Source organism: Ammodytes marinus (genome assembly GCF_949987685.1).
Source record: "Ammodytes marinus genome assembly, chromosome: 3".
Classification (NCBI taxonomy): domain Eukaryota; kingdom Metazoa; phylum Chordata; class Actinopteri; order Uranoscopiformes; family Ammodytidae; genus Ammodytes; species Ammodytes marinus.
In genome coordinates, this window is record NC_137232.1 from 30,424,910 (window position 1) to 30,447,971 (window position 23,062).

Genomic DNA, 23,062 nt, shown 5'->3' on the forward strand with positions numbered 1-23,062 from the left:
TATGGATTGTGCGTTTCCTTTTCAATAGGCAACACCTAATGCCATAATGTAAAGGCCACTGTAATGACTACTATAACATGCTATATTTTACTTTGGTAAGGGGATTATTGTGGTTGGAAATTCCTGCAGTAATAATCAAGGCCATTGTAAGGAGGATGGAGTAGATAGACTAGGCTACTTACTTGCTTGCTTACTGTTTTTTTCTTTCATAAAACCTCCTGTTTGTAGCCTAGTGTAAAATACTAGCCTATTTGCCTATCTCCTGAGATGTTATCATGGGATTAGGCCTACAACAGATTTATGTTAGTGGAGTAGCAGGCATGTCCCCAAGCCCTCCACCCTCGCATGGCTATCTGCTTTTTGATCGAGCTCTCCTGCGACCAATTGCTCAAATGTGCTCCTCGGAGGGCGGGAATAGGGAAATTTGTGATATTTTTTATTTTTTTGCGGAGGAGGGAGGGACTTCCTTCGGAGCTGCAGCAGTAGGATGGCAGGCAGCTGCTGGGTTGACACGTAACTAAAGTTAAAGGTGCTACGAAGGCCTCGTCTGGGACTTAAGAGTTGTACTTTTTCTTGTCTGTTGGCGACTCTAAACTGCGTCGGAAAAGTCTAAAGCAGTCTGCCAAGGTGGGAGACGAAGACGCGAGCGAGTTAACGTCGGGTTTGTTTGTTTTCTACAGCGCGGAGCTGCGGTTTTGACGTGAAGTCGAGCGAAAAATCGGAGCGGCCACTTTGAAGTTACAGTGGGGGGACTCGAGTCGCGAGAGGATGTGGCTACGCTAAAATAATGCACACAGCAGCTAAACAAACGCAGTTAACTCGTATTTTCTGTTTGGAAATGCTCGGGGAGTGAGGGTTGAAGGAGGCGGGGTGGTTGGGGGGGCTTCTTCTTCTTCGGTAGGCAGAAGAAAGTGTAGTCGGAAGTTTTTTTTCCAGCAGCAGAGACGGGGCTTCCTCGCTTGGACGGCGGGGAGGGGTTCGGGTCCAACATGGGCAACGGGCCGTGCTCCCGGAGGCAGCGGAGGATCTTCCAGTGTCTCCTGCTGCTCACCGTGGTCTGCGGGATGATTTACGGCGGCATGATATCCTACGAGATGCACAAGCAGCTCAAGAGGACGGAGGCTATGGCCATGAAGTACCAGCAGCACCAGGAGTCGCTCTCGGCACAGCTCCAAGGTAAACACACAACGTGACGTTGATGTGATTGAATGTTGACCTGTCTCCTCGCAGGAGACACAGAGAAAGACGAGCTTGAGAACTTACTGGCAGGCAGGTAGGGAGGGAGTGTCACGCCAGACTCCCCAAACAAAACCGTGATTTGTGTGTGTGTGTGTGTGTGTGTGTGTGTGTGTGTGTGTGTGTGTGTGTGTGTGTGTGTGTGTGTGTGTGTGTGTGTGTGTGTGTGTGTGTGTGTGTGTGTGTGTGTGTGTGTGTGTGTGTGTGTGTGTGTGTGTGTGTGTGTGTGTGTGTGTGTGTGTGTGTGTGTGTGTGTGTGTGTGTGTGTGTGTGTGTGTGTGTGTGTGTGTGTGTGTGTGTGTGTGTGTGTGTGTGTACTGCCTATACTGTCAAACGCGTACACCTCCCGCAACATAGTTGAACACTTAGCGTGATTCATTGTGAACCATAGCGCAGTTCAGCATTCAGTTAGCATCTTAAAACTTCCGCTCCTCAAAAGCTTAGTCCTGTCATCCAAAATGCACAGTTGGGAGTGATAGTAAAAGCAAGAGCTTGTTTAGTTTCAGATGCAACCACAAACTATATCCAAGCCGTGATTTACGAAGAGCCTATCTTTGACCTTCGTCAGGTGGTTGCCTTCTAATCTTGTGATAACCCAAGATTACAAGGCAGACAGGGCTATAAAGATTATTTGAGAGTTCATTTTAAGGTGGAATTAAAGGCTTCCTTTTTTGCATAGGCCTATTGAGGACTGCAATTAAACCCCTCATTGCCAACAAGTGAGGTTTAATGCTGACTAGATGCAAACACACACATACACACACACCTGGTTGTGGAAACTGTGTCCCCAGGCTCACCTGAACAGTATAAACTAGGCTGCATATTACACCTTGAGGTCAGCCAGAACATCTGCTTCTGTCAGCCACAGCTGGAGGAACACAGGACGAAAAGAGGGCACAGTTCTCTTGGTTGCATGAAAAAGCTCCATGAAGCACAATGTGTATTACAGTTGTAACACACGTAAACATTTTGTGGCATATTATATTGGTGTATTCCTCCAAATGGTTTGAACTTTAAGTAGCCTATAAAAATATGCATTCTGTGTGTTAAGCAAATGAATTCCCATTTTTTCTCAAACTTTGCTGAGGTATGCTGAGTCTGACATATCAAATATTGCCGAATGAAACGTTAATAACCTGCATGTACCGAGTAGTTGTTGTATAATGGACATTGTTACAAATGGGCACTACACCTAACGATCATATTCATTAGGCCTAGCACATGATTATTTTCCTGATTCATTACTTTGGGCCTAAATGAGCAGACAGTGGTGAAAACTGCCCGCTAAAATCTCCTATAACCCAAGTGGATGTCTTCAAGTAGCGTGTTTAGTCTAGTCAACGTTAGTCTCAATCCCCCAAAATGTCAAACTGACTTTACATATGAAAAACAGCAACTCCTCACAACTTTGTAAATGTTTAGTGTCTTCTCCTGGAAAATGACCAAATTAGTAACCTATAATCAACATATTTTCCCGTAGATCTGCTTAGCTCTAGTTCCAGTGCTGTGTTTTTTATTTATTTTTTTATGTAGGGAGGGGTGAACAATTGTTCTGTCACAGTTTGGATCGGAGACGCGTGTTTGTTTTACATCATCTCTGGCTGCACTTCAGAATGTTATGAGATGCCTGCGTTGAAAAAGCTCCATTTGGCACCAATTATTTCGACATGAAACAAGCAACATTATCTATTGAAGGGTATACAGGAACAATGTATTTGCTTTACTGCCATGTTAGGAAAACAGTGGACTAGAAACAGAAAGTTTCTATTTAAAAAAAATAAAAATAACTTCAGGAACACTCTATAAGGTCTTGTCCTACATTGACCTCATTGATGAACTCGCTGCACGTAAACACAGTTAAACACACACACACACTGCTGTGCTGACAGGATGTGTCATCATGACATAGGATCTTTTGTCATCATGCCATTATGTTATTATGCCACACGTTTAAAATGAACAGCCGGGCATTTTAAACGTGTGGCATATTGGGATCTAGGTCTGTGCCCACATCAGGAAGTCAAATACTGTCTAAGTTTAATTTTTAATTTTTTAGTGCCTGTTATTGTAGTACAGCCTTTGATCCACCTAAAACTTTAATTTTAACATCCAATATATTTAAGATATTGAGTTTTAAACAGGCTGGGCATAGACAAAATGCACACATGGGCTCAGTTAGGGTAGGGCTGTATTTTTTGGGCCAGATATATACATTTTGTAAAACCTATATGCATTTACACACACATAGGCCTGTGTTTGTTGTATTACTCCGTGACAAATTCCACCGTTAGACACTAGTAAATCTGTCTTGATGGCTTTTGGTGGAAGTGGTTCAGGCTTTCAAGTGGGAATATGTGATGTTTATCTCCATTGCTCTAATCCTTTCATGCATTTCATTGTGTCCATTTATTATAAGAAAAAAGTATCTTTGGTGAGGGTGGACAGCTGTCCCATATAACACAATAAAAGAACAAACTGCTTTATGTAGGGCAGTGTTCAAATCCCACCTCTGTTGCATATCGCTTTTCTTCAAGCTAAAGCGCTTTTGTCTAGTCAGTGATAGGTCGGCGTTATATAAATGGCTCCTATTTCATTTTTCTCCAAGCTAATGCATCCAGAGTATCGTCTGTATAGTGTGACACTTTGAACCAAGAGACTATTTCTTAACTCCGTTTGCTTTTCTCAACTAACTTGAGCACCACACCCTTTGCATTCATTGTGAAGTGGAGGATCATTTAGCCAATCGCAAGGCCCGAAGCCACTTGATATCCATGGTAGACTGTTGATTGTCGTTTTTTTGTGTCCTATATTTAGAGGTGGGCCATAGCTCGGGGGGCTGCGAGCCAACCATATTGATTGACTGACTGTTGCCCACTAAAACCACAGGCTGGCAGTTGTCAGTCATGTAGAAGGTTCAACTGGCACTCTGTCAGTGGTGGTGCAGGCACTCTGACAAATGTGTCCTTGTGATTTAACACCCATGTTCCTCCCACACCAACTCATAGACGCAGCTTTGTTTATATGCCATTTGCAAAACATTAAGCAAATTGAATTAACTGCTCCAACCGCTACTAAATGAATGTTGCAATATATTTTGCGTCACCTACCAACACTGCTGGCCCCTGATGTTTATTGTAAACAATGTCAGCTCAACGGAGAATGGTTTGTTTTCAATCCACGAGACACAAGGTGTTTAAATTGGATAGTGAGCTACTGGTCCTGGGTTTAACAGAGCTGATTTGGGTTGAGTTGGCAACCATAAACCAGCAGCTCACATATAAAACACTACTAAAAGCAAAATCACAGTTTTGTAAGAGTTTTTCTCTCCCCTTCAACCTTACCTTAAGTCAGTTTGTAGCCAGCTTCCCACCTGTTTAAAGTTTCCCAGGTTAACTGAGTTGCAACTGCCCTAAAAAACAAACAAAATAATCTATCAAAATAACCAATGTTGGTGTAGTTTTCTGTACAATGTAACGTGGTTTTAGTGGGTATTAGATGTACCTATGTGGGTTAGGTTTACCATTAGGCAATAAATAGAAAGCCACAGGAAGGAGTTTGAAAGCCACTATATGTTTTGGTGGCAGCCAGGTCTGCTTACGCTCACTGCTTACGAGAGAAAGCTAAACATATATGTTACCGGAATGAAGTCATTCAGTTACAATGACAAACAAAATATCTTGCTAGAAGGACTTTTTTCTTCTTCAATTATTTATTTCATTTCATTTCTCTGACCTGATATGTTGATCATAGATTATCTTGTACATTGATACTTTTCAGACTTCTGGTCTAGCACCTTGACTTGAGCATTATTGGAATAAGTCCACAAGGTCGGGCCGGAGTATGAACAAAATACATATACACAAAAAAGCATGGCCCCTATTTCCCTGATTGATAGTATTGGTAATCCATTTGATACCAGCAGGTCTGTAAAGGTCACCACCACCATGGACAGCTCCTTTTCTTCTCGCTCTGCCGATATACATTAAAGAGAGTCGAGACATATCTAATTGCTCAAACAATGAATATTCATTGAAGTTTGAGTAAGCTAATAATTGTTTCAAAATGGGTGGGTTTATGTTTGGAAGCTGTATTGCTTGTATTTAGGGATATTAGCGTAATCTGTCCTACGTGACTCATTTTACAGTTGGGGACATTGCTAAATGACTGGTGCTCCAGCGGGTGGTGGCATAGGTCTCTGTAGTTGGGTGTATGGAAACATTTGTAGAACATTGAGATACGCTGTGGCAAAGAATTTGATTCAACTCCAAAGTCATTTTTTGAAGTTTGTTGTCGTATTGAAATGCAAAAGTAAACAAGAAACTTGGGAAAATAATTGCATTTTTTTATTTTATGCAATGTTAGTTGTTTATGTGAGGCACAGTTTCTTCTGAACGATATGTACTATGTAAATAGTGAGCTAGCCAACTCGGAAGTCGGCTCAATACATGGGTTATTTTAATTCAAATGCGCATTCAAATGACATCTTTTTTTGGACTGTATCTTCTTTGTGTGTGTTGCCCTACATGTCCATGTTGTTGTGCCCTAGAGAGAGGGGGTGTGTGTGTGTGTGTGTGGCCTGAACTGAGCAGCGCTGAGCTAAGAGCAACATGGCCTCATCTATGGCACTCCTCAGTGTTCTCACTGCTTAGTTAGGGAGAGAGACTTCCATAAAGCAGAATAAAAAACCTCCCTAATCTCATGTTGCGGGAGGTCACACTGATCAAGCTCAGAGAGGTTTAAAGAAATCCATGCACTCATTTTAAATATCAGAAGCAGGAATTTGAAAAAAACTACTTTTTGTTGGATTTCATATTATTTTACAGGAATTTAAAGTCACATGTTACTTTTGAAACAGTCTTATGATGCGAAGTTATGAGCGTTATATTATAGCAAATAGTTTGCCCTCCTCGCATTCTGAGCAAGATTATTAGACGATGTCAACAGTGTTCTCATCCCCAATTGAGCCAACATGGAAGATGGAATTTTAAAGCTTCATTTTATAGTGGCAAAAGTAAAACTTATTTACACATTAATACGCATTTACAAGTGTAGCAGATCTGGTTTCAGAGACTTGGGAGAGAAAAGTGGAACACTTCACCCACGTTATTTAAAGAAATGCATTGCAAGAGTGCCTTAACTGTTTTTGATTTGCAGTTTCAGTCTGGAGTTTGTTGTCAACAATAATGAAAGAGGAATCTGAAACACAGAGATCCATTAAAGGCCTACTTAACCAGTGGTAATATGAAGGTGTATTGAACTCTGAGATCCTATGTAGTATACATGTGCAAACATTTTAGAAATCGGCCAGTTGTGACATCACAGTGACATCACAACTGGGCAAACAGTAGGGTTAGACAGTGAGACCATAAAACTCTCTTTCTACCTTTTCTCAGGCTAGGATGAACCGATTTCTATTTTTTTTTTGCACAATTATACTACATAGGATCTCAGAGTTCAATACACCTTCATATTCCCACTGGTGAAGTAGGCCTTTATGTTGACACGTGAAAACAAGGAATGTGGCCAGATCATATTGTTTAAAGCATCCCATATGAGATAGAACTGGAGAAAGAAAGTAGTATGCCACAGTTTTAGGTTGACATTAATAAAAGCTGTAATTCAAAACAACTGCTAAACCGGCGTCTGCATGCCCAGTAGGCGTGGGATGCAGAGCTCTGCCATAAAACAACCATCGCCAAGCCAAAAACTACCTCTCTGTTAAGAACATGAAGTCGTGCTTAGCTGAAATGATGAAATCCTTCAATATGAAATGAAAGGCGTGTTAGATATTGGATCTCACATTGAAATGGCCAAACTCATCAGATTGAGCCAGTGCTGCCAGTGTTGGTTTAAAGGTCACATATTATGCCAAATGCACTTTTTAAATGTGTTCTAACATATCCATGGGTCCACGGTGTGCCTAGAGACTGCCAAAAAAATAAAAAAAATAACAATCTCTCCTGTTCTCACTCTCCCCCTTTCTGAAACCCCCACCCCTCCCCCCCAATATACTCCAGTCAGAATTTTCCCCTTTTCTGACCTCACAAACTGGAAAGCCAGACGCTTCCACTGTGCAGCCCACACCCCTATTTCTTATTGGTCCACGGCCCTGACAGACAGAGGGCGAGGCGTATCTGGCTTCGCTTCCGGACAGGGGACGGGGGCAGCTCAAAGATTGTATATTTACGAGGGGAGCTGCAGCTCTTTTTAAAAAATAGGTCATTGTGAGATTAGCTGAACATCAGCATAGTACAATAAATTATCTGAAAGTTTTTTTCAGCAAACAATTAAAGAAAAACGTATTAGGGACCACTAAGACCATATAATATGGTGTATAATAGAACCGAAAAGTGTATAATATGGGAGCTTTAATAAAAAACACTGAACTTTGGACGGTATCGGAGGTTAAAACAGCTCCATTAAATAACCACAAAGGTATTTGGTGAATGAGTGTCTGTCTTTTATTATTGTCAGGTAGTCATGAGTTACCTTATTAACCTTAGTACCAACTCTGTGTGTTTGTGCTGACTGTCATTTTGTTTGTGTGCCCATATGTGGGAGCTTTCCTCTGTTACACTCTCCATTTCTTTTTCTTTTTTCTTTTCCTGTGTCTGTCTACATCTGCTTCTCTCTCTCCTACACTCTTACACCCTTCTCCTTCTCAATTTTAGTTATCCTATTGAAACAGGATTGTGTATCTTAATACATAGTGTATCCTGGAATCTGTTGAGTTGGCACTTAGAAGGGAAAAAAAGCCACATCATCACTTAGACACCCACCACCCCCCTCTCCTCCTCCCCTAGGCAGGAGAGTTAGAGAGGACATGTAACAAGAAGAAGGGATGACTTAGCATTCACCATCCTAGACTGCAATTGTATTGCAACCTCAAAAGTTGACTAGACATTGAAATATTGTGATGATTTTTTTCCTTAAACAAAATCAGCCAAAAAGTTGATCTCACAGAGGGTTTTATGACCCAACGTGTTGATGAAGGACACGTCGTCCATATGAAACCATTTGACATACAATCTTATTATTAAATGCACTGCGACTGTGTACAAATAGTGTTCAAAATGACTGACACATATCTGTGTAAACTGAGAAATTTAACTTTTTAACAACACATTTAGTAGTTTTAAACAACACCTTTTTAGATGCCTGGTCTATTCCGGGCATGTTCACTATTGAAATGCTGTCTCTATAGAAACTTTTTCTCTTGCTCTATTCCTATGCCCTAGTCCTTCTTCCTCTTTTTGTATCATTTTGGGTTATGACTTGCTCCAACCTTTCTTCTGCCAGAATATGTACACACACCTTAAAGAGCCCTAAACAAGTCTGTTCAGTGGAAACTTTGTTCAGTAGAAATGTGTACGAGTGGGTCTTCACTTTTAAGAACAAAATGAAAGGATGGGTCGAGTAGGTGAAGGGAACGGGATTTTTTAATCAGCGTGCTACAAACCTGTCACTCGTTCATATGTTGCATTTGTTTGTGTGTTGTGTGTAGCTGGCTGTTGGGTCAGCTGCAGAACACTTAAGTATTCTGCTGTATTCTCCCCACTGCCATCATTTCCGGTTTATTCAATCTAATCTTGTATCTGTTGAAAAGTTATAAAAACAGAGGGAATCCAAGAAGAAAATGGAGGGATTAGAAGTGAATGTAACCAGGATCACAGCTCAAATCAATAGCGATTTTTTTTTTTAAACAATGGAGGAGCTTCGGGCTGGGGGACTATTTGTTTCCCAAAGAATAACCTTACAGTTTAAATGACATGTCGTACAATCGCCTTGTCAACATGCTCAAACTACCTTTTGTAAAACTCCTGTAATCACCTGTACTTACTCATGACTTTACTACTCTACTTACCAGGCAAAGATGCAGGGCAGACCAGACTAGTAGTATTTGTATATTAGTTGTATATTAACACCTTCGGGCCACCACCGGTCTTGTGAGGAATACCACAGCCCTCTGCCGAAGGTGGAGCTGTCATGTACCGGAATCACAGTATGGTTAAATAAATATCACACCTGACTCTCATATACTATACTATGAAGTGTGCATCCGCTTTCTGTCCACCTCCTTTTGATATGACATTTCAGACTGCTCACTAAAACCTCTGTGTATTTTCTGTCTCTCTCCATCTCTTGCTTTATGTGTGCAGTGGTGTACGAGCATCGCTCCAGGTTAGAGAAGTCTCTTCAGAAGGAGAGGTTAGAGCACAAAAAGGCCAAAGAAGGTGAGACATCTAACACCTATGCTTGATCCAAACTCTCAAAATGTACTGTAGTGTGTGTGTGTGTATATATAGACCCGTTCAAATCAAAACCTTATCTCATTTTGAGACTGCTTATCACATAGTTGAACAAGATTACATTGTTATTGTCAGTCACTTTGAACAAAGGCATCTGCTAAGTACCGTAAATGTGCTGTTTAAATGAATTGTAAATGTAATAAGGAAACAATCTTAAGTTTTTTTTACTCACCTTCAACACTTTCACTGCCCCATCATCTGCAGGACCAGATATGTATTGAAGTGTTTTATTTTCGAACAAGATAGCGATGTGTTCGAAGAAGACCGTGTGTTATTTTTGTCAATGGATGGAATTGTTTTTGACAGTGTGTGTGTTTGTGAAAGTGAGTTGTTTGGGGGTTAAAAAAACATCAGAATGAGCCCCATTTCAGTATCATAGTGTTGTTTAAAACAAGTTATGTATTATATATTAAGTTAACTGCAATTTCCCCTTATTTTGGTTAAAATGAATACTATTTTGTAAAAAGACAATATAGTAAGGTTGACCTGTGCTTTTTTCTCTTTTTCTAGATTATCTGGTTTATAAACTGGAATCACAACAGTCACTCAACAAGGAGAAGGTATGTTTCCCCATCATCACCACCTCTGTTGTGTCAAAGTCTCATTCAAAACAATCTGATGGTCTGTTTGATCTGTCTCTCTTATCATCTGTCTTCCATGTTTTTTTTCTGTTTGCTTTAAATCACTTGATTCAATTGTGTGTAACCTGTTTTCCCTGCATTTGTTAAAAGCAACTACAGCTGCCCCAACCAGCTGTTATTAATCTCTTTGGTATTATCTGTTATAACAGTACCCTTGTACTGGACTACAAAGTCGCCTTCAATGTCAGTTTAGTTTGTCAATAATTGTTGAAGTATGAAAGTTTTTTTTTGCTTTGTTTCCATTTGTTCCTATGCTCCAACAGCAAGACTCCAACAGCAAGTTCAATTCTCTATCAGTGCAACATCAGATGCTAAAGGTACAGAAAGATCACAATCCCCTCATACACAAAGACACTTTACCCTGTCTTTTATTTTTGCCATTTACACAGACATTTCATTTTTTTCCTTCCTGTTGTCCACACACACACACACACACACACACACACACACACACACACACACACACACTGACCTTGCCACACTACATCCTTCCTCACTTGGGTGTAAATTCTTGGGGAAAGGGTTTCCGTTCCTGCTTCATATTTGCTTACAGTATGCCATTGAGAAAAACAAAACGACGCATATACTGTGTACGATGATGACAGTAGACATTTGTCTTGTGTGTCAGAACCAGCATGACGACCTGAAGAAGCAGTACTACGAGCTACAGGACCAGCACCAGGTCCAGGGAGACGATCACAGCAGGCTGCTGGACCAACACAAAGAACGCTATGACCACCTGGAGAAAACCAAAGAGCAGGAGATCTCACAACTCAAAGGTACTACCCACGCTCTCACAGGCACAAAGGGATTTGTCGCTGTACTATCACCCACTCACCCACTCACCCACTCACCCACTCACCCACTCACCCGACTGACTGACTGACTGACTGACTCACTCACTCACTCACTCACTCACTCACTCACTCACTCACTCACTCACTCACTCACTCACTCACTCACTCACTCACTCACTCACTCACTCACTCACTCACTCACTCACTCACTCACTCACTCACTCACACACACACACACACACACACACCGATCACCTTACCTTGATCAGTCAGTCAGTCTGAGGTATAAAGATTTTGCGATGTTACAAGTCTAGTTTGAAAATGACACTGTCTGTGTGCATCAGTACACTTCCCAGCATTTTAAGAACCCTCTCTCCTATCTGACCTACCTATCAGATTAAAACCATGTCCTCTGAGTATGTGTCACATGGTTAGCTTAGTACAAGATGTGCTGTGCAGCCAGAAGTCTAGAGCAGCCTGCAGCTTCACAATATAACACTGGGTCTACCTGACCAGCAGGGACAAGCAGTTTTGTCAATGAACATGAAGGGTCTTTAAGCTGCTTTGTTTGTTTTTGTTAATTCAGATGTATTTTGGTTGGATTCAGTCCTTTATCATGCGACTCACTCACTCACTCACTAGTGGTGTCCCCATTAAACATTCTTACTTTGTCTCCATCTTCTGACTTAATAAAATACTGCATGCCTGGGGCCAAGAACAAGTGCTTTATGTCCAGACTTTTAGACCATGACTAGAAACATGTTTTGTTGTGTTGTCCTCTTTTGCAAGCCTATTACCTATAAGGGTCGATGGGCAGGTGACATATTGTGTACAGACTGTGAAGCCCACTGAGGCAAATGGCTATTTAGGGCTGGCCCGAATTATTCGAATACTTGTTCGGAAAATTAGTGTTCGGAGCTTAAATTAGTATTCGGAGCTTCGTTTTTTTTTTTTTTTTCAAAATTTTTTTTTGCAAGAAGCTAGTACTGCAATATGTCATCAAATAATTTTATATTTGGATATTAAAGTTAGTAATATTGTAGTAGTAGTAGTAGTAGTAGTAGTAGTAGTAGTATTGCTCATTTAGGAGGATATTACATCACTAAGTGTCATAGCGCATCCATTACTTCACCTCCGAGCGCGTAAATATTCAACAAAATATGCAGATACTGTCAAAATCGGTTCCAGGGAGTATATAGGGATTATTAAAGTTTTTTTTAATTATTATTATTATTTTTTTTTATTATTATTATTTTTTTTTTAATGTTGTTTTTGATGGAACGAATATAAGAATATTCGCTCGGAAAAACCAACGAATATTCGAAGCCTGAAAAATGGCATTCGGGCCAGCCCTATGGCTATTTGTGATGCTATATAAACAAAAGTAAACACACATTTTATGTACACGATATTTATACACATAACCACGTGACCAGTGTTTGTTACTTGAATCAATGGTTAAAGAAAAGGTGTTGTTATTATTTTTTTGCAAATGCACTACAGTACTATATTGTCCTTGTTTGGTGGTTCTCCTGCTCAGACGAATGCTTCCTGTTAAATTGAACTGTTTCTGCTGACAGATAGTGCATATAACCTGAGAGAGGAAAATAAACAGCTGAGGAAAGCCCACCATGACATTCACACACAGCTGCAGGACGCACAGGTGAGAATAAAAAAATAAATAAAAATGTGCCATCAACCTCTGTGAAATTGAATACATATTGTGTCAGTCATGTATTAAAATTCCTTGTTATTTTGAATAACAGATTCAGGCAGTAAATGTACATAAGAAGAACATATTAATGTTTGCTTTTTGTGTTCAGGTTCAGCATCAGGAGATGAAGGCGTCCCATAAGCAGCTCGCACTGACACTAGAAGACCACAAGAGTGCGCTGGCTGCAGCTCAGGTAGGAGGGCGGCACAGAGCAGTGCAGTCTCATTGTTTATTCAATTCACTCAATGCAAAAAAAGCTGAAGTATTTCTGTCACACATTTTTTTGTTGCCGATGTTATGACACAAATCGTCCCCCGAGCTTTAGGATTTAATCCAGAAATCTAGTTGACAAAGAGACTGGAATGTTTGGTTTTGTGTTGTCGTGCGATTATGTATTGTCATTGTAGTGTGTTAGCAGTGATGCTACAGCGGCTAGGTTCGGTGTGGTGGGGAGACTTTCTGTTACTGCTGCTGGGCAGGATCAAGTGCAACTCAAACGTTCTGTGCTTTCCTCTCCACCTCTCTTTAACCTTTTACTCTAACCTTGTGGACAAAGCAGAGGAAAGCTTTGTTACAGTCGACTGTATGATGATCCACTGTGGGGGAAGAAGAACTTGTGCCCCGGGGGGTTGCTTGGTTTTTGGGGGTAATTAGATCAGATCTTTCTGTTGCTCCTGGAGACTGACCTTTCAAAATGCCTTAATGGTTTATTGAATAAACAACACACCACTGATTCGTTCTGAAAGGCCTCTGCATCGATGGATACTCACTCATTCTCCTCTTTCTCTCTCTTTCTCTCTCTTTCTCTCTCTTTCTCTCTCTTTCTCTCTTTCTCTGTCTCTCTGCATTTTCTAATTTATTTTAAATCCTGTCCTGCTTCCCCATCAGTGCTTCTGGTTGGGCACAGACACACACACACACACACACACACACACTCCGACACAAAATCTTCCCTTCACCTCAGGGGGGTTTGGTTTATTCCGAGCGGTCAGAGCAGTGCATTTCATGAAGTTTCCAGCCCATCAGCCAGGAATATATATTGGAGGAAGTGGAGTGAGACAGAGAAAGCGGAGGAATTTCACAAGAATTTTACCCCCCCAAGCTTGGTGGCTGAGAAAGCATGTGTGTACGACAGAGGATAGTGTCATGTAATGCTATACTGTTCTGAACTGGATAGATATTAAGATTTTAGATGCCTTCTGTTGTTTATTTTGATGAAATGAATTACCTCAGCTGTAGTTTGTGTTAATAAGTTAAGCCCTGTTGTCTTGTACCTGTGTTGTAGCTCTGTTGTTGTCTGTTCCAAATAGCTAAGTAAGAGCAGTGGTGGGATATTTGTCTAAATGCCAAATATCATTCATTAGAAGACATTTATGTTCACACTGTGACATTATAAATACCTCACCAAGGGATTGGTATCAAATTTTAATACCTTTTTTTTAGTGACAGAAATCTGTGCCGAAAGCTGGCATCAAATCTTTAGAATGATAGTATTGTTTGCTTCTTGTTTTGATTTCATCATATATTTACTCATTTTAAATAATAATTTTGCTGATTTGAAACTGTACTAAAAGTTGTGTAGGACAGTTGACATTGCCAAATGACGACTTAGACCACTTGACACAAGAACAGCAGGTTTAATATTGTTCTAAGTTAGGGCCCAGAACTTAAGTGCAAGTGATTTCAGAACAATAATCGAACAATTTCAAACTATATCCGGCCTATTTGTTAAAAATACTGAATAGAACGCTGGCTCAAATGACTCCCCCTGCGATCTTTTGTCTGAGCCCTCTTTTGTATATTGTCCCCTGTAGATGCAGGTGGATGAATACAAGCAGCTGAAGGACACATTGAACAAGGTGCCCAGTTTGAGACAGCCTGAACAAAAGCCCGCCCCCCTGCAGCCACAAGCAGCAGCAGCAGCAGCAGCAGCGGTGGTGGTACAGCCCCACAAAGAGGAGCCTGCCCCCCAGGAACACCAAGAAACTGATTCCAGGGTAATCTGGGCTTCTTTAATACCACAAGACATGCTGTAAACACAAGCAAATGCACACATCTAAATGAATTGAATTGAAACATTTTTTATTTCGAACAAGTAAAGAAAAAGAAAAAAAGCAATAATAAACAATAAATAAAATGACGAAACAAGTGGACAGTTACAATAAAGTCATATTTACACACAATGAAAATAAACCGTCTAACATTTGTTTTACCCGTTCGAAAAGGGCTGCGAAGAAGACAAACGTATCTAATCTCACCCCTTCTCCCTAATGTATTTATCCATAATGAGTTATCAGCTATTTAATTACTGATATAAAATTAAAAAAATATATTATTAATGACTAATTACTTGTCGATGTCGCTTTTTCCTCATCAGTTGGAGCATGAAGACCAGGAGGTGCACGCTCAGTCTGAGATGAAGCCCCAGGAGCCCGCCACCACTACCAGCAGCACGTTGGAGAAAGAGGAGGATGGAGAGGGAGAGGCGGAGAGGAAGAGGGAGCTGGCCGAGGAGGAGATGGCTCAGGCCGGACAGCCTCAGAAACTAGAGGAAGACCCCGACCAACCACAGGAGGAGGAGGAGGAGGAGCCAGATCCACACCAGCCTGATGAGAATGCACTGGACAGAGCCAGAAGACAGCCTCAGCCGGTCAGAACTGCTTTAGACCTCTTTTTGGTCTTATCTCAACAGGGTGTGATGAGACCAAACTAAGGGGTGTGAAACCGTTAACCGCCAACCGTCACAATAGTATCACTTGGTAATATGGCGTGGTTAACGTGCGCATGTCTCTGGTCTCGCTTCACAAAGCCACAGAGCCACAGCTGTTAAGCCAAGTATCCGTTATGCACAGTGCGCAAGGCAGTGAGTGACGTGTTTACATATGTTCAGAAAAAGGTATATCAGTCTGGCCCTTAGTGTGATTATCATATCGTAGAGTGGCCCTTTGTGAAAATGAGTTTGACACCCCTGACTTAAACAGTATGCGCAGTCAGTTCATAACACAGATCTCCCAGTCATTCAGCTTTGCAGTAATTGCCAGATAATATTTAGAGTATCCCGCTCGTTTTTATCCAGTCAGGAGACAGAGCGCTATAAAGAGGGGGTCTATGTGCCCGTGAAAGATTACTCGCTGCTCTCCATCGCGGCACTATCTGACGAAGACGGCTGTACGTTCATGTGGTGGTGACGTAGGGACAAGGGGGGGGGGGACCGTTAATTGCAGTCGCTGACAGGAAGTTAGCTAAAAGGACCATATTGCTTTATTCTCCTTTTTAACACTTTTTGCCAATCTGTTTGTCTTCTCCAAAGGATCCCCACCCCGAGCACGAGGCCCATGCCCAGGTGGAGCGTGTGAAGTCGGCCTACGAGCAGCAGCAGGAGCAGCAGCGTGTGGAGGCCCGGCGGGCGGCAGAGCGCCGGCAGATCCAGAGTCAGCAGGAGGCTCTGAAGCTCCAGAGAGACAGAGTGCTGAAGGAGAGAGAGCACAGGCTGAAGGAGGAGAAGGAGAGAGAGACACTGCACCACAGGGAGCTGGACAAACGAGAGCAGCTGCTGAGAGAGGAGCATGAAAGGTTAGATGGAAAAATTAACAATTTTTCGTTTTATTTCGTACTTGTTTTGGTGTTTTGCAGAACAGACTTGGTAGATATTGAATATTGCACCCTATAGCTTCTGTTCATTCCCTGAACAGGAGGGGTAGAGATCTCCCCACTAGATGAAGCCAAAATACTCCATTTATTACACACTGCTCCTTTTTTAAAGAGACCAGCATTGCATTAATTAACATGAGGAATAAAAACTCCTTGAATTTGGTAACTGGAAAAGTAATTCACTGTGATGTTTGCCACTCACCAAACTAATTAATCCCTGATCCTGGCATTGACACACACATCCATAATCCAAGAGGAAACATGTTCTCGCTCTAATTAAATTCATACAATGGGCGAAAGGGATCATTGTGTGGGTATTTCGATGCAGATGTGTCTACTGAGAAGGCAAACTGAAACTGCTTTACCACACAAATGATACATTGTGTCGTAGAAACAGTTAGAAATGTATCAATAGTTGATAGTGCCAGTGTTTTTCCCTGACTGACAGTTACTCTCATTGCTCTTGTTAGGAAGAAGAACGAATACGAGAATATGGACAATGACATCACTCAAGGAGAAGATGACCGCCACACTGACGATGAAGAAGGTGAGACACAAGATTACAAGTGAAGAAATGTAAATCCTGTGCTTCAGCTCAACAGTCATATACTGAACAATGTTTCTTGTGGTCAGCTATTCTGGAGAATGCTTCTAGTCAAAATAAATGAATATCTCCTCAAGATTTGCGAAAATCTGGTGTTAATACACAGCATAGGCTCTGTAAACTGGTATGTAAAAAAGGGTGCCCACCGTAGCCAGCAACATGACCGCTTAGAGAGCCTAGGCTCTGTACTAACACTGGAATTTTTTTCAGCACACACACACACACACACACACACACACACACACACACACACACACACACACACACACACAGACACAGTGTGGACCATTAGCAGATTGTGAGGATATATTCACTGATTTTGACAAAGTGATTTTGACAACATCCATTTTCCGGAATCGCTGACTCCACCTTTTAATACATTATATGAGCGATGTGGCATCCCATTTGTTTTGTGTGTGTCGACAGAGAGAGACATGCACATGTTACAGGAAGAGGAAGATGAGGATAAAGAAGGAGCGGATCACAGAGTGCCGCCACGTCAGCAGGTGACCCCCCCCCCCCCGTCCATCCACTGTGCTCTCACTCCATCTGTTAACACATGCTACGTCGCTATCATACTATTTCATCTCTCTTCAGTCACTTACACATTCACAGCAGTGTATCATGTGTCATACGTCCATTCAGCCGTCCGTCCACAAATCGATTCTTTCCTCCCAGCCTTCTGTCCTACCCCGCCGGCACATTCATCTTCCCCCTGTCCGTCAACCCCAGAGATCTATGAAGTATCCTGAATACCAACAAGGCCATTACTACAGCATTACAGCACACTGACTGCCACTTTCCTGTTTCCTCCTGCCAAACATTCGCTTACTAATCCTCCACACTGCGGTTTTATAACAGCCATGGTATCATTTATCTTGCTCCTCCTCGTCCAGAGTAAATGCACCATATATTTTAATCTTATGCAATTGTTAAAAAGGTGCACTATGTAACTTTGTGTGTGTCAGATAAGTGAACAAGTTATATTCCTTACAACTGAAAAAAACAAACTTTCCTCACAGTAAAAGTGTTGTTGAACACTGTTTGGAGTTAGAAAGCTGCCTTTTAAAAAGCTACTGTTTCACTGTTGTTGGTTACAGCGGCCAGGCCCACAATTTGTTCACAACCATGTTCTAGTCTTACATTTGGTTCCAGGTGCCTCCAAAAATTATTTACCTTCAAATGTTGTGATGATAGAATTATTCAATACTAAAAAATGGCTTACGCATAGCTATGTTTTTGGAAAGTATCTGCAGGCTTTTAGCAAATGTAAACACATCCCTCGCCTTTTCAAACTGCAAAGGGCACCTTTTTTAACCCACTATGACCTAATGTTTTGGTATCTCTTCCTCCCACTCTCTTTAAATCCAACCACACCCTGGTTGTCTGTAGGGTGCAGCAGAGAGTGACTTGGACCCAGAGGACGACCCCAATAACCAGGGAGAGGATGAGTTTGAGGAGGCGGAGGAAGAGGGTCCACAGCCACAGCAGCAGCAGCACAAGGTGACTGGAGACCAAGAGGAGGAGGAGGAGGAGGAGGAACCAGCAGCACAAGCCCAGCATCCAGACACACACCCTGGACACGCACAACCCGCTGTGGAAGAGGGACTGGTGGTGAGTAAAGTGGGGCGTGAGGAGAGTTAAAAAGGTGCACTAAGCAGTTTCAAAGGAGGTTGATTTTATTAACATTTGCAGAGCCTGCAGTTAGTTCACAAAACACATGTTCACTACATGTAATTCTTTTAGTATTGAATAATTCTATCATTAAACTGATGCTGATAGTCTGCACTGGAGACATCAAGGGGGAAAAAATCATATTTGGTATCGTGTTCTTGAATCTAAACCCCCTGTACGAGGAAACGTTTCTGAAAAGGTCAAATTCTTCCTCTGATCATCATGAATAACCTGCAACAGCAAACGAGACCGTCAGTGCTATTTATATATAGTTATTATTGATGCCATAAGGTACTAATTGAAAGTTTAACCTGCTTCACAAGTGTCATATTAGCATAATTCATCTGACATAGTCACATAGAAAGACATTACCTCACCGCGGTGCAACCTCCGATCTGTTTCACTCGCTTCCAAAATGAATGCAAGCGCCGCTGGAAAATGTGCGTTGGTGCTGGTGTCGTATAAACACTACGGCTAATGTCCAGCGGTGTGCCTTGAATCAACAAGTGTGTGTGTGTGTGTGTGTGTGTGTGTGTGTGTGTGTGTGTGTGTGTGTGTGTGTGTGTGTGTGTGTGTGTGTGTGCGCTTTCAGATGGCTGGAAACCCCGATCAACAGGAGGACACGCTGGACGACCAATACCAGGAGGAGGTAGAGGACGAGGTGTGTGTCAGACCATGTGCTCAGATGCATGTTTTACTGTAGCCTACACATTACTCGTGTGAATAATATGTGTGTCTCACTACAGGATTTAATTCTAGTCCAAAATGTACTTTGTCATGTAATAATTGTGTCTGCTTGGTTCCTGTGAAGGCCCAGGAGGACATAGCTGGCAGGCAGAAGAGAGAGGAGGTGGAGGAGGAAGGAGAGGATCCGTATAACGAGGGCAACCTAGAACAGGTGGGTTCCATTTGAAGGAAAATGGAGTCTGAGGAATTTCTTGCTTTTTCCTCATGCAAATCAGAAATTCTTCAGTACCGATATTTTGTTCCCACAACCCAAACAGGTGGTGTTATTTTTAATTCAATATTAACCTCCAATGTGCACGGATGGTTTTCACTGCAAATACATTGGGAAGTGTGGGTGGCAAGTTTAACAGAGGTCGGGCTATTCACAGATCCACTGGGAGGTGAAAGTGCCTGTGCAGGGTAGAGGATGTGTGGTGATATCTTCTTGCACATTATACCTTTCCAGTGAAACACCTGACCAGGGATTTGATGTGTAACATTGAAGGTGTGTGGTGCAAGACCCAGACCTCACTAGAGGCCAAATACATATTTAGACTATTACATAATGCTTCACTATATTTAGCTTGGAATAGACGGACCCATTTTCAGTCTTAATTTTTCAAGAAGCAGCCATTGTGGTTGCCATTTTGTCAGGCAGTTACCAATAATACTGAATACCAATTTCTTAAGCATAACTTGCGAACCAACTTTTATTTTCCGAGACCCTACTACAAGCTCTCGAGTAACGTCATTCTTCCAAGAGGGACAGCAGAAAGCGTCTCTTGCACAAGTTTTTAAAATATTTTCACATCATCATCATCACATCTTGAAATAAGTATTAGGGACGTGCACAGGGATGGAGCTGCGTGTGCATTGCCTGTGTTTCTGTAACCTGAACCTCAACCGTGAGTGTCATGGTAAATGAGACAGATCAGGTGTCGAGTCTGTCAGGCTCATGTTACCACCTGGGTTTGGTTTATTTCATTTGTTTTAAGAAAGAATATGCTTGAAAGGAGAAGCTCACACACATTATAGAACTCTTATCACAGATAATGTGACTCCAAAGATGAGTAATGATAACCGGCAGGGCAGCCCGTCCTTGAGCAAGGCACTTAACTCCCTATTTCTTTCTGTTCTGTGACTGATCCTGACCCCCCTGGGAGAGTTGCATTTATTTATTAATGATCCCTAGACTTTTTGCAGTAAACCCAACATTCTGTAGTCCAAGTTATGCATGTTAACACATAATGTGTGTAATCATTTTCTATCACAATCTGCGTAACTGGATAATATTTTCCAACTTAGATGAGTTAGACAAATGATTTTTAAGCATGGTTTATTTTCATATAACTTAATATGATGACACACACACACACACACACACACACATATCTTTATTTATGTTAAGGTTGATATAAATAAGCTAGGCAGGCATCTAGATAAAGATGTAGACATTTTATATTCTGTCAAGAATACATAGATGTCTGAAGTGATCGTCATAAGTGGAGATATCTCCACTCCCATTAGCACACAATAAAACACCTTAAATAAGTCCTGTTGTGTGCTTATGCTTTGCCTCAGGATGATGAAAAAAACCAAGAGGGACCAAGAAAGGAGGATCACAGAAAAGAGACAGAGATTAACGAGGAAGAGAATTATGAAGAGGAAGAAGAGGAGGCGGAGGACGACACAGATGGCAAGGGAACCAACCGGAGGGCAGAGATGTGAGACGGACGCTGACTTTGACCAGTTGCAGTGCCTTTTGTTTCTGAGGCCCACGCGGCCTGTCGGGGCTTCATTTCCCTCGTTTCCCAAAGGAATAAAACTAGCCATCCAATCACAAGTCCAATTAGGAAAAAATTGGAATTTATGCCTGGAAGATGGAATGCTTTTCCAAACACTGTGGGGGGATGGAACTGAGCAGTTTAACACTGTGGAAAATGGACAAAATTGTTTGGGCAGAAATAGGATGTATAACTGTATATTTCTTTTTTTATTCATTTGCTTTTCTGTGTGCCCCGTCTGGTTCTGTTTTTTTTAACAGCAGACTGGGCAGAGAATGTATTTTCATCATGTGCCGTCTTTGAGAAATGTGTAAAGAAAGCAAAGATAAATTATGTTATTATGATGTTCAGGCCTTTTTATATGTATGTTTTATGCAAACAGGCGTATTCTATTGTAGAGCTCAAATTTTAATTTACATCTTGCATTCCAATCAATCCAGTCGCTTTTTTGTTATTTATTGTTGATTGTAACAACTGACAATCGTAAAAGGGTGCAACGTTTCCTTCTCTTTTTCCCCTGACTGAACTAGTTTGTGTCATAATGGCTTTTAGCAACATTCTAAAGCGGATACAAAGTATTTTCACTGGATATTTCTGCTAATGCCAGTCAGAGACATTTCTGGTGAAGCTGTTCTGTGCTCAAAGTGTCACACTGACATGTGCCTTTCCATTCTTGGAAGCCACTTCAAGGTCTTAGTCATTTTTAGAAAGGACAGGAGAGATAAGAGAATGTCGGTTTTGGTGCTGAACCTCTCGCATATTGCTTCGGCATGGCCTTAAATGAAGGGCTCTTTTTCATGTTGACTTCTAGTGTGAATTCAATTCACCAACCTGATGCAATTTACTGCAAAAGTCTTTAGTATACTGTACAATGTATAGTAATATAAATGCTGACAATTCGTACATTTTTTCCACCGGTTATATTTGATGCAAAAATAATAATGATTGTATTGAACCAGATTTGTCACCTGAATGGGGTGTGTGTGTGTGCGGAATAAAAAGGTCAAAGGATTTCAGGTGACTGCAATTTTGTCTGATTATGTGCTCTCAAATGATAGAAGATACAATTTAAAGTTGACAGGTCTGTAAGAGGTCTACAGTGTGGCACATAAGACATTCTAAAAGAGTTAAATGTTATGGAGCAGTAATCCTAAATCAGATTTTAAGAATGTTGTAGGATGTTCATGTAGAAGGAAGAGCTTTGTTAGGAACTGGTCTGTGGTGCAGTTTCAGCTAATCCATTCTATTCAAAGTTATGTTCTCACTATGGTACTGACTTTTGGGGCGCATTAGATCTTAAATGCTAATGTTAATTTTTAGATCAACAGAATATGAATCTTTTCCAGGCAGAAACTCAATTTCTCTGGTTACATTTCTCAAATGTTAGCATATGCTTTTCATTCAAATGTATCACTTTCAACAGTACATCACCTGGTAACATAGTTAGCAGATAAAATGAAAACATCAATACTTTAATATTTGAGTTTCAAACTTAGACATTAGGCCATCCAGTATTTGCTTCATAGTGCTGCCATACATTTATATTGAAGGATGATGATATTTCCAAACAGTGCACTAAAATGATCATAAAGATAAGTATCAAACAGTAAGGGATATAAATAAATTAATCAAGACATGAACCATTGTTTACAAATCCCTAGCACTTGTAAGCCAATGAAAGGTTCCAGAGTACAAATGTTGTGCACTCATCTCACGTGGGAAATGAACTGGCAAATCAGGGTGAAATGAAAATCAGACGAGAGGAGGTTGACAGAAAGGCAATTGCATTCATATCAGGCACACAGTCTCACTCGAGCTGTCCCTTCCTACACCGCACATTCCTGTCAGCATCCCTTGTTGATTACCCCAGAGGGACTGTGGGATGCTGCTGGAGGAGTACCACAGTAACAGGTGTCTCATTACTGT

The 23,062-nt window shown here is 41.3% G+C and overlaps 1 protein-coding gene across 1 annotated transcript; it reads left to right on the plus strand.

Moving 5' to 3' along the window:
* The first annotated feature begins 488 nt into the window (after positions 1–488).
* golim4a (golgi integral membrane protein 4a) lies at positions 489–21,610 on the plus strand. Its single transcript, XM_080053585.1, has 16 exons — positions 489–1,176; positions 9,396–9,470; positions 10,056–10,105; positions 10,450–10,503; positions 10,815–10,965; positions 12,564–12,646; positions 12,807–12,890; positions 14,512–14,694; positions 15,075–15,347; positions 16,008–16,270; positions 16,819–16,895; positions 17,379–17,458; positions 18,345–18,566; positions 19,219–19,287; positions 19,438–19,524; positions 20,934–21,610. The coding sequence occupies exons 1-16, from the start codon at positions 990–992 to the stop codon at positions 21,078–21,080; spliced, it is 2,085 nt and encodes a 694-aa protein (XP_079909711.1). The 5' UTR covers positions 489–989; the 3' UTR covers positions 21,081–21,610.
* The last annotated feature ends 1,452 nt before the right edge of the window (positions 21,611–23,062 follow it).

Excerpts from the sequence above, each read along its gene's own strand:
- golim4a (XM_080053585.1), top strand. The coding sequence starts at position 990 with ATGGGCAACGGGCCGTGCTCCCGGAGGCAGCGGAGGATCTTCCAGTGT. Across the intron at positions 1,177-9,395 it reads GCTCTCGGCACAGCTCCAAG|TGGTGTACGAGCATCGCTCC; the intron begins GTAAACACACAA and ends TTATGTGTGCAG. Across the intron at positions 10,966-12,563 it reads GGAGATCTCACAACTCAAAG|ATAGTGCATATAACCTGAGA; the intron begins GTACTACCCACG and ends TTCTGCTGACAG.